The sequence below is a fragment of the Coregonus clupeaformis genome, chromosome 29 (assembly GCF_020615455.1).
Source record: "Coregonus clupeaformis isolate EN_2021a chromosome 29, ASM2061545v1, whole genome shotgun sequence".
NCBI lineage: Eukaryota > Metazoa > Chordata > Actinopteri > Salmoniformes > Salmonidae > Coregonus > Coregonus clupeaformis.
In genome coordinates this window covers 40,208,911-40,220,803 of record NC_059220.1, presented here as the reverse complement: position 1 = coordinate 40,220,803, position 11,893 = coordinate 40,208,911, and the positions used below count along the sequence as shown (strand labels likewise).

The 11,893-nt window shown below is 43.9% G+C and overlaps 2 protein-coding genes across 3 annotated transcripts; one reads left to right on the top strand and one right to left on the bottom strand.

Annotated features, from left to right (window-relative positions):
- Positions 1-3,313: 3,313 nt before the first annotated feature.
- On the bottom strand, positions 3,314-6,735 carry sap18 (Sin3A-associated protein). The gene is made up of 4 exons (XM_041883312.2): positions 6,573-6,735; positions 4,088-4,197; positions 3,837-3,959; positions 3,314-3,656 (listed from the first exon to the last, which is right to left on the bottom strand). The coding sequence occupies exons 1-4, from the start codon at positions 6,642-6,644 to the stop codon at positions 3,500-3,502; spliced, it is 462 nt and encodes a 153-aa protein (XP_041739246.1). The 5' UTR covers positions 6,645-6,735; the 3' UTR covers positions 3,314-3,499.
- A 72-nt stretch (positions 6,736-6,807) lies between these two features.
- On the top strand, positions 6,808-10,059 carry LOC121571692. Of its 2 annotated transcripts, none has more exons than XM_041883311.2 (3): positions 6,808-7,085; positions 7,307-8,142; positions 8,276-10,059. In XM_041883311.2, exons 1-3 carry the CDS (start codon positions 6,908-6,910, stop codon positions 8,756-8,758), a joined length of 1,497 nt encoding a protein of 498 aa, XP_041739245.1. In that variant the 5' UTR covers positions 6,808-6,907; the 3' UTR covers positions 8,759-10,059. The 2 variants fall into 2 exon arrangements, with proteins under 2 accessions (XP_041739245.1, XP_041739243.1); XM_041883309.2 differs by having other exon boundaries at positions 8,273-10,059.
- The last annotated feature ends 1,834 nt before the right edge of the window (positions 10,060-11,893 follow it).

The following is an 11,893-nucleotide window of genomic DNA, read 5'->3' as shown; positions in this document are numbered from 1 at the left end:
TTGAATGAGTAGGTGTTCTAAAACTTTTGACCAGTAGAGAGAGTGAGATATATCTTGATGACAGCTTTGCACACGCTTGGTATTCTCTCAACCAGTTGGAAGGTGAACCGTCGCCCCTGTCTGAGGTCCTGAGCAGGTTTTCATCAAGGATCTCTCTGTACTTTGCTCCGTTCATCTTTCCCTCGATCCTGACTAGTCTCCCAGTCCCTGCCGCTGAAAAACATCCCCACAGCATGATGCTGCCACCACACTTTACCGTAGGGATGGTGCCAGGTTTCCTCCAGATGTGTCGCTTGGCATTCAGACCAAGAGTTCAATCTTGGTTTCATCAGACCAGAGAATCTTGTTTCTCATGGTCTGAGAGTCTTTAGGTGCCTTTTGGCAAACTCCAAGCAGGCTGTCACCTGCCTTTTACTGAGGAGTGGCTTCCGTCTGGCCACTCTACCATAAAGGCCTGATTGGTGGAGTGCTGCAGAGATGTTTGTCCTTCTGGAAGGTTCTCCCATCTCCACAGAGGAACTCTGGAGCGCTGTCAGTGAGAATAAGGCTGTAATGTAATAAAATGTGGAATGAATACTTTCCGAATGCACTGGAGCTCTGTCAGCGTTACCATCGGGTTCTTGGTCACCTCCCTGACCAAGGCCCTTCTCCCCCGATTGCTCAGTTTGGCCGGACGGCCAGCTCTAGGAAGTCTTGCTGGTTTCAAACTTCTTCCATTTAAGAATGATGAAGGCCACTGTGTTCTTGGGGACCTTCAATGCTGCAGAGATTGTTTTGGTACCCTTCCCCAGATCTGTGCCTCGACACAATCCTGTCTCGGAGCTCTATGGACAATTCCTTCGACCTCATCGCTTGGTTTTTGCGCTGACATGCACTGTCAACTGTGGGACCTTATATAGACAGGTGTGTGCCTTTCCAAATCATGTCCAATCAATTGAATTTACCACAGGTGGACTCCAATCAAGTTGTAGAAACATCTCAAGGATGACTGCCCTTGACCAGCACAAAAACATCCTGTGGCGTACTGCATTAGCATCAAATAGCCCCCGCGATATGCAACTTTTCAGGGAAGTTAGGAACCAATATACACAAGCAGTCAGGAAAGCAAAGGCTAACTTTTTCAAACATAAATTTGTATCCTGTAGCACTAACTCCAAAAAGTTTTGGGACACTGTAAAGTCCATGGAGAATAAGAGCACTTCCTCCCAGTTGCCCACTGCACTGAGGCTAGGAAACACTATCCTAACTGATTATCCTACCGATCCTTGACTTCGGCGATGTCATTTACAAAATAGCCTCCAACACTCTACTCAGCAAATTGGATGTAGTCTATCACAGTGCCATCCGTTTTGTCTCCAAAGCCCCATACACTACCCACCACTGTGACCTGTACGCTCTTGTTGGCTGGTCCTCACTACATGTTCGTCGTCAAACCCACTGGCTCCAGGCCATCTATAAATCACTGCTAGGCAAATCCCTGCCTTATCTTAGCTCATTGGTCACCATAGCAGCACCCACCCGTAGTCTGCGCTCCAGCAGGTATATCTCACTGGTCATTCCCAAAGCCAACACCTCCTTTGGCCGCCATTCCTTCCAGTTCTCTGCTGCCAATGACTGGAACGAATTGCAAAAATCTCTGAAGCTGGAGACTCTTATCTCCCTCACTAACTTTAAGCATCAGTTGTCAGAGCACCTTACCGATCACTGCACCTGTACACAGCCCATCTGAAATTAGCCCACCCAACTACCTCATCCCTATATTGTTATTTATTTTGCTCTTTTGCACCCCAGTATCTCTATTTGCACATAATCTCTTGCACATCTAGCATTCCAGTGTTAATACTATTTTAATTATTTTGCACTATAGCCTATTTATTGCCATACCGCCATAACTTGCTACATTTGCACACACTGTATATATATTTTCTGTTGTATTTTTGACTTTGTTTTTTACCCCATATGTAACTCTGTGTTGTTTTTATCGCACTGCTTTGCTTTATCTTGGCCAGGTCGCAGTTGTAAATGAGAACTTGTTCTCAACTGGCTTACCTGGTTAAATAAAGGTGAAATAAAAAATAAAAAAATAAAAAGATCAATAGAAACAGGATGCACCTGAGCTCAATTTCGAGTCTCATAGCAAAGGTTGTAAATAAGGTATTTCAGTTCTTTATTTGTAAAAAATGTGCTAAATATTCTAATAACCTGTTTTCGCTTTGTCATTATGAGGTATTCTAATGTGCTAGTGCTGGCTATTTAACAGTCTGATGGCCTTAAGATAGAAGCTTGATGAGAATGTTTATTTAATCCATTTTAGAATAAGGCTGTAACGTAACCAAATGTGGAAAAAGTGAAGGGGTCTGAATGGAATGTATATATAAAAAAGTATGTGGACACCCCTTCGAATTAGTTGATTTGGCTATTTCAGCCACACCAGTTGCTGACAGGTGTATAAAAATCGAGCACACAGCCATGCAATCTCCAAACATTGGCAGTAGAATGGCCTTACAGAAGAGCTCAATGGCCTTACTGAGGAGCTTCACGAAATATGTTTCCATGGCCGAGTAGCCACACACTAGCCTAAGATGACCATGCACAATTTCCAAGCGTCGGCTGAAGTGCTCGCCACCATTGGACTCTGGAGCAGTGGAAACGCGTTCTCTGGAGTGATGAATCATGCTTCACTATCTGGCAGTCCGATGGACAAATCTGGGTTTGCCGGATGCCAGGAGAACGCTACCTGCCCCAATGCATAGTGCCAACTGTAAAGTTTGGTGGAGGAGGAATAATGGTCTGGGGCTGTTTTTCATGGTTCGGGCTAGGCCCCTTAGTTCCAGTGAAGGGAAATCTTAACGCTACAGCATACAATGACATCTTAGACGATTCTGTGCTTCCAACTTTGTGGCAACAGTTGGGGAAGGACCTTTCCTGTTTCAGCATGACAGTGCCCCCGGGCACAAAGCAAGGTCCATACAGAAATGGTTTGTCGCGATCGGTGTGGAAGAACTTGACTGGTCTGCACAGAGCCCTGACCTCAATCCCATCTAACACATTTGGGATGAATTGGAACGCCGACTGTGAGGCAGGCCTAATCGCCCAACCTCACTAATGCGCTTGTGGCTGAATGGAAGCAAGTCCCCGCAGCAATGTTCCAACATCTAGTGGAAAGCCTAGCTAGATAGATGTATATCTCTCCATCTATATGACCTCACTAATAAATACATAATTATGAGCATGATGGCTTAGTTTAGGATTGAGAGATCTTCGCAACAATCTAGCTGAATTACAAATCAGCATTATAAAACGCATACACCAATTGTAAATGAAACATTTTAATTCAAAACAATCCCAAAGGAGGACATGGTAGTACTATCGATTTGTACTTGAACACAATTTGATGATTTTAAAAAAAACATCAGTAGAAAGAACACTGATCTCCTACTCCTATCATACGACTTCTATACGATTGGGGGACCTTTTAAACTAGGCAGGCCCTCTGGTATCAATAGGGTCTCATGCGCCCTGGTAGAGGGGGTGCTCTGTTGGGAGGGGTGATGGCGATATCCAGGTAGTCTCCAATCCGAAATCGCTGTGACTGTAAGGTCATGGCATCATCTGGACCCTTCCGTCCAGACAATGTGTTGCCTATATCCTTTACCCTGAAACAAACCAATAGGAACCATATTAACAGTGTTTTCTGTGGCTGTTCATTGATATGAAAAATGTATGCACTCACTAACTAAGTCGCTCTGGATAAGAGCGTCTGCTAAATGACTAAAAATGTTTACAAAAAATTCAAATATTACAGGGCAGTTCTGTGAATGAAAATCATCAGTTACCTGTAACCTTGTCGCTTAGGTTCCGGGTAGACTACGGCAAAGCCAAAATGTGTGCCTTTTTTCCGAGCTTCAGGGTAGACTTCTTTCACAAGACTTGTGAGCTCTTTCAGCGTAGCGTCCAACCTGAATTAAATGAAATACAGTTTCATAAACAAAGGGGAGGGACAGCTTTTGAATGTAATTTTTGGTATTCTGACCGACACCATCTAATTTAGTGTCTACTCTGAACAGCTGGTAATTGATAGTCTTACCAGGTGTAAATCTGGAGCTCGCTGGAAGGAACGTTCCCTCTACCAAACTCATCCATCCTGTGATGTCTGCCATTGGTGGTGGTGAAAACTCGCAGTAGAAGTGGACACGTCTGTAGGCAAATTTTTACACACATTGATTCCGACACAATCATCAGAACTCCAATACATGCAAGCCTGCCGCTGAGTACAAAGCTGTAGGAATTTCTTTATGCCACCCACTGTTTGAAAAAGTCACGGGTGGCCAATCTTCCACCTAAAGAGTTACTGGGAGTGCAGGCTTTTGCTCCAGCCCTATAACACCTGATTCAACGAATCAAGGTCCTGCGAAGCAGCTGGAAAGTAGAATCAGGTACAGTGAGGGAAAAAAGTATTTGATCCCCTGCTGATTTTGTACATTTGCCCACTGACAAATAAATTATCAGTCTATAATTTTTATGGTAGGTTTATTTGAACAGTGAGAGACAGAATAACAACAACAGAAATACAGAAAAACGCATGTCAAAAATGTTATAAATTGATTTGCATTTTAAATGAGGGAAATAAGTATTTGACCCTCTCAATCAGAAAGATTTCTGGCTCCCAGGTGTCTTTTATACAGGTAACGAGCTGAGATTAGGAGCACACTCTAAAGGGAGTGCTCCTAATCTCAGTTTGTTACCTGTATAAAAGACACCTGTCCACAGAAGCAATCAATCAATCAGATTCCAAACTCTCCACCATGGCCAAGACCAAAGAGCTCTCCAAGGATGTCAGGGACAAGATTGTAGACCTACACAAGGCTGGAATGGGCTACAAGACCATCGCCAAGCAGCTTGGTGAGAAGGTGACAACAGTTGGTGCGATTATTCGCAAATGGAAGAAACACAAAATAACTGTCAATCTCCCTCGGCCTGGCACTCCACGCAAGATCTCACCTCGTGGATTGCAATGATCATGAGAACGGTGAGGAATCAGCCCAGAACTACACGGGAGGATCTTATCAATGATCTCAAGGCAGTTGGGACCATAGTCACCAAGAAAACAATTGGTAACACACTACGCCATGAAGGACTGAAATCCTGCAGCGCCCGCAAGGTCCCCCTGCTCAAGAAAGCACATATACAGGACCGTCTGAAGTTTGCCAATGAACATCTGAATGATTCAGAGGAGAACTGGGTGTAAGTGTTGTGGTCAGATGAGACCAAAATCGAGCTCTTTGGCCTCAACTCACCGTGTTTGGAGGAGGAGGAATGCTGCCTATGACCCCAAGAACACCATCCCCACCGGCAAACATGGAGGTGGAAACATTATGCTTTGGGGGTGTTTTTCTGCTAATGTACCGTCAAATCTTGGGTGAGAACCTCCTTCGCTCAGCCAGGGCATTGAAAATGGGTCGTGGGTGGGTATTCCAGCATGACAATGACCCAAAACGCACGGCCAAGGCAACAAAGGAGTGGCTCAAGAAGAAGCACATTAAGGTCCTGGAGTGGCCTAGCCAGTCTCCAGACCTTAATCCCATAGAACATCTGTGGAAGGAGCTGAAGGTTTGAGTTGCCAAACGTCAGCCTCGAAACCTTAATGACTTGGAGAAGATCTGCAAAGAGGAGTGGAACAAAATCCCTCCTGAGATGCGTGCAATGCTGGTGGCCAACTACAATAAACGTCTGACCTCTGTGATTACCAACAAGGGTTTTGCAGAGGGGTCAAATACTTATTTCCCTCATTAAAATGCAAATCAATTTATAACATTTTTGACACGCGTTTTTCTGGATTTTTTTGTTGTTATTCTGTCCCTCACTGTTCAAATAAACCTACCATTAAAATTATAGACTGATCATGTATTTGTCAGTGGGAAAACGTACAAAATCAGCAGGGGATCAAATAGTTTTTTCCCTCATTGTATGTTATAGCATGGCTGGATCAAATGTCTGTAGGAAGGTAGCACAAGTCTTCAGTCTAGCTAACAGAACAACATGGCATGAGCGCCTCAAAACCAATGATGTATATAAACCCTGGATTGCTGATGCTATGTATTGGCCATCGAGAGGCTTGGAAGCCACCAGTTGGCCATATTGTCACTCCCCAGTAGGAGCAGTCCTCCATAGGAATTAATGGAATTCTACAGTATTTCAATTAAAATGTTTCAAGGTCAAAATTACATGTATTTTGTTGTTATAGTGGGGACAGTAACATTAGTCATCAAAAACGTATACTTTAAGGAATATGTTTAGCTCACAATTTTATATTATGCATTAAGGTGTCTAATATAATAAATGTGGCAAAAACGAATGTAGACATTAATAAATCAATTTCTATAGGTTCCAAAATATGTTTTACGATGGTGGGGGAGCGCCAAGATGGAGGCACGGTGGCTTCAACATAGCGCCCCCTATCGGTAATCTAGTGTATATAAACCATTGCTCAAAACCTAACTAACCAGCCAGCTAGCTGTAACTAGCGTTGCGAACTAACATTATCCAAATGCAGTTGGTTAGCTAGTAGCTACCTTCTCTCTGTCGACAGGTTTTTCAGGTTCTTTCTTAATTTCTTCTTGTGTGACTCTTGATTCCACAGCCATTCTTGACAGCGTTTGATAATTTAACCAAATTTTAAATGGAACTTTCAACGAGTAACGTTAGCCACGGTAGCAGCAGAAAATAAATACTAGTCGCGTGCTGATGACGTCGGACAAATGGGTGTAAAACGAGCATCCTCGACCAATCACAACACTGAAAATGTACAACGAGGACACAAAAAGTCCCTTTACTCGTTTGCCAACAGCCACCATTTTGGGAGTCAGAATAGTATTGGGAATACCAGCAATACCTTTTGGCCTTTATTATGGTACACACATGCGTGGTGACTGGCTGTCGGAATAGAAGAATACCTGGCACCGCATTGTCTTTTTACCGTTTCCCACGCGATCCCGACAGAAAGCAGCGTTGGATAGCTGCTGTGAACCGAGAAGGCTGGCTGCCAAAAGACGGGAGCAGGCTGTGTAGTACTCATTTCATCTCAGGTACGCAGCCAACGTTGTCAATAAAACAGTGCATGAATGAGCATTTTGCCGTTCAATTCACTTTTGAAGTTCTCTCAACCATCACCTGACCACCATATAAAACTTTACTGCTATTCTTTACTTTTTTTTACTAGAAGATATCACTGCAGCTGTATGTTGCAATGTGATTGTGTTTGTCCATGATGCCTCACGAAACTTTCTCCCTTTTTCTTCAACTCCAGGTAAACAGGTGAAGAATCCACGCTCGCCAGACTATGTTCCCTCTGTATTTACATCAGCTCCCCTATACCTGGAGTCGGAAATTAAGCAAGACACCGCTGCCTTTGAAATCTCAGACAAGCAGGAAGCCCAGGTGGAGGCGGCCAACGCCTTGCTCTTCCTGCAGGGCCAGGGCAGGTCTCTGGTCGACCAGAGACCGAGCCAGGAGGACCATGACGTGGCCCAGAGTGCATCCTCATCCTCTACCAATGAAGATGGTGAGGAATCTGAACCAGTGTCAAGCGACAGCAAAGGCAGGGGAGGGAAGCCAGCCAAAAGGTCAGCCACCGAGCCCGACAACTATGAGGACATGCTCAAGACCTTGAAGAAGGAGAACCGGGCTCTCCGGGAGTCTGTGGATAAAATGTCACTCTCAGAGACCTCATTCCGGAACGACCCAGAGAAGGTCAGGTTTTACACTGGCTTGCCCAACTACTTTGTATTTGAGACGGTCATGTGGCTTCTCGCGCCACACATGAACGGGACCAAGAACAGGGTCAAGCTCTCCAAGTTTCAGCAACTGCTGCTGACACTAATGCGCCTCCGGCTTGACCTCAGGAACCAGGATTTGGCCTACCGCTTCGGCGTGAAGGTTGGCACGGTGACCAGGACGGTGCTCAGAATGGTTAACGTCATGTCCACCACGCTGGTACCCACGGCTGTCTTCTGGCCCTCCAGGGCTGAGCTCCGCAAGAACCTCCCGGCAGCTCTCTGCTCGACCTACCCTGACTGTGCCGTGATCATAGACTGCTTCAGGGTGACCCTGGAGAAACCCGTGTCAGAAGGAAACTTGTTGTGTGTGAGTATCTGTCCTGTCTAATTTGGGATATATGATATATGCTGTGGTAAATGTATCCTGTTGTTAAATGTTGTCTGCCTGTCATTATTTAAACCCAGAAAAAATTGCTCCTTGAATTGACTTGAACCAGCAGGGGGCGTCGGCAGGGAGCAACACTCTGAAATACATGATAGGCATGGCCCCGCAGGGCGTGGTCACTTTCGTCTCCAGGGGGTCGCCAGGGAGTGTCAGCGACAAGAGCCTGGCAGAGGGTTGTGGCTTCCTGGGCAAGCTCCTCCCAGGAGACGTGGTCCTGGCCGATAAGGATTTGGACATTGGTAAGTCGGTGGCGGCCCGTGGTGCCCTGCTGAAAATCACAGGCTGCCATGGCGGAGAGGGGTCTGAAGGGAGCGAAGGGGTCTCGCTGACAGACATTTCCCCAGATAGGCTGAGTGTGCGGAGGCATGTGGAGAGGGTTGTCTCCATGGTGAAGCTAAGGTACTCCATGCTGACCGGCCCAGTGGAGATCCCCTTCACGGCCGCTGAGCGGTCATCCAACATTTTCACCTTTGATAAGATTGTGCAGGTTGCCTGTGCCTTAAACAACCTGTGTATATCTGCTACTCCCCTAGAGTGACTCACACTAGTGCTGCTCTAGGGTGACTTACACTAGTGCTGCTCCATACTAGCACTAGTGTAAGTCATCCGTACGAGCATTGATAACCCCTTTACTGCTTGAACACTTAAAGAATCTATATTTTGGATGTAAATGGCATGTTAGAAGTGCCCAGACACTTTTCTTGCAAAACTTACCCCAACAAGCGGTAGACTTCCTCATGCTTGTTCTGCAGTGCCAGCGCGTGAAAAAAATGAACAAAAGCTCCAACATCACCCAAATACGTCCTTTTTAGATGTTGTGTAATTTAGAACTTTATCCGCAACGTTTTATTCAATTTTGTGCGACTCGAGAGATACTTCTGCGTGTAGCCCACAATACTTTTCCGTTTGCGCATGCGAGGGCTAACATGGAGCAGCACAGATGGATAGGTTAAACCACTCGAGTCGCATCAAATGGAATAAAACGTTGTGGATAAAGTTTAACATATTTGGGTGTGTTTTTTTTGTGTTGCTTTTATCCACACTGCCACTGCAGAACGAGCATGAGGAAGATTATCAATGGTTGGGGTAAGTTTCTCAAAAACAAGTGATATCGCAAAAAAAAGTGTCTGGGCATTTGGCCATTTGCATCCAAAATATAGATTTAGTGAAGAAAGTATACTTTTTCATTAATTGACATCCTCGCTCCATTCTACAATTGCACTCTTAGATGCTGGCGAGGGGAACTTTTTATTTTATTTCTTTTTTTACAACAGAACTTTCAGAGGGATATTTGATGGATCAATTTATCACAGGATTTTGTCGGTATTATTATTATTTTTGCCCCTCTGGATGTAACGGAGTGAGAATTTGAATTGCTGAGCTCCTCAGCGTTCACAATTTTGATATGTGGATACATTTCAGAAGGACATTCCAACAGTTAACCGGTGGTTTTGAGTGGACCTATTCCATATTCTATGATTGAATGTACATAGTGGTTTTCGACCATGACTCGGCTCTCAGAGACATTTGCATTACTCACAATAGATGTTGATATCGAACAGTAGCTTACTGTTGTCCTCAGGTGCTAGTGCCTTAGTTTGGAATGCTGGTACTGCTGTAACAAAACAGATATGTATGTTTCCATCCACAGTTTTTTTTTTTTTATGCGAGTAAAGTCATACTGTATAAAATGTTTTTATCATGACCGCTGTGATGGAAACAGGAAGTTTCGGTACAATTTTATCAATGCTTACAGATAATTTGTTAGTTCGACATGGTGGGATCTTTTTGTGTCTGTAAAATTAATTATGTGAGAAATGGCAGCGGAAACGCCTTTATGCGCAAATATTGATATAATAACCATCAAATTGAAGTAAACTTGGAGTCACGCGATGATATGGTGTGTGGTCCTCCCACTACGACTCCGGAAACCATGCAGTTTATTAGGCTACAGATTAAGTAAATTATGAACTTCACAGGGTAGTGAAAGTGCACTGTGATCTTGATGCTCCTTTCCAATAAATATTGAGTCCTATTCTGGTGACATGATGATCGATGCTTGACTTCCGTTTGACAAATATATTTTTCTCGCGCTTATCCATAATAATCTCATCACAGCCTATACCTGCACTGTATCAGCGAGCTGTTGGCTAGAGCGGACATGCCAAGACCAGAGTAGGCACATTTGCTATTTAACGCAACAGTTTTTGTGACATAAATATTGGTAGAGTTGAAAATGGCGCATGGCGCTTGCAACGACAGGGTTGTGGGTTCGATTCCCACGGGGGGCCAGTATGAATAAATGTATGCACTCACTTAACTGTAAGTCGCTCTGGGGAAGAGCTTCTGCTAAATGACTTAAATGTAAGATTTTCATTCAGTACATGAAAACTTAAGCGAAAAAGTACATTTTGTGTGCACTACATCATCACGCACTGATTTTTATCTGCAAAAAGTAAATTTGGTGGAAAAGCACCACTGGGAAAATGCGCATATTTTCGCTATGTGGATTCTAGAGTATTCGCATGAAAATCTGTCGCCAATTGGATGGAAACCTAGCTACTGTTAACAAAATCCAATAACTGTCCTCAAAAAAGCACAGTAAAGTAGGCTAACACTTTTTGTCACTTATGTTGTGGCTTATGCATTCTCTGAGCATTAGTTAAATGTTAGTGTATTATTTCTTATTTTTAAGGACTGTCTGTGTACGGTCTTTGGTTCTCTTGATTGAGAGGTGCTGGGAATTTAATGATGCGGTGTAGGTGCCTCTTTTTTCAAATCAATTTTTTTTAGAATCCGAGAGTGAAATACTTTTCCACTTGTCTCTAACATGTAGGCTCAGCATTCCCGAACAGTCCCATTACAAGTCAGAATGTTGAACAAACTTAATTTACATTTACTTTACCCGTGTCTGCAGTAATCTGATACAAAATACACAGGGAAGTGTTATAATCCCGACCTTCAGTACGTTGGTCTGTATATCGGTTTGTATTTTCAATACTGATGCAATTCGCATGTGACAAACACTTGCACAATATTGTGGCAAACACTTCCAGCAGATTATGAGGAAACGTGCTTAGGTCGCCTACGTTTGGTTACAGTCGGCTATTGTTTACATATTGTGCATCACATGCAATGCAAGAGATTGAAAATACAAGTGACAGAACCTACCGGTTCCGTAAAAGTTCGAGTAAACAACACTTTCCTGTGGATACCCTATCTCCACCTCCTACTGCCAAAAGGACCAACAGCATGTACAATAATTAAAGTGTAATTTTATTCAATATTCTTGCTTGTAGATTATTTTTTAGGGGGATTTAGGTCAGACTGAAAATCCATGGAGTAACCATGGTAAGTCTGTTTAGGCAAGGTATCAGTAGTGGTGCACGACTCCTGGATTTTTGGTTGACTCCCAAAACACGCTGAAACGGATGCGCACATACCACCTCATTGCAGAGTCCTACTAGGAAGATTACATTTGCGTTCTAGAGGACTGACATGAGCATGATGCTGCCCATTTTCCTATAAAGTACCTATTTTGTTTGAATATATAAGGTGATGTGTAGGAACTTGAATATTTGAGTGACATTTCTGCAATGTGCAGCCTTGACGGATCCCATTGGATGATGCGGCGCACTCTACGCTGATAAGCCTACTCTTTGCCATGTCATAG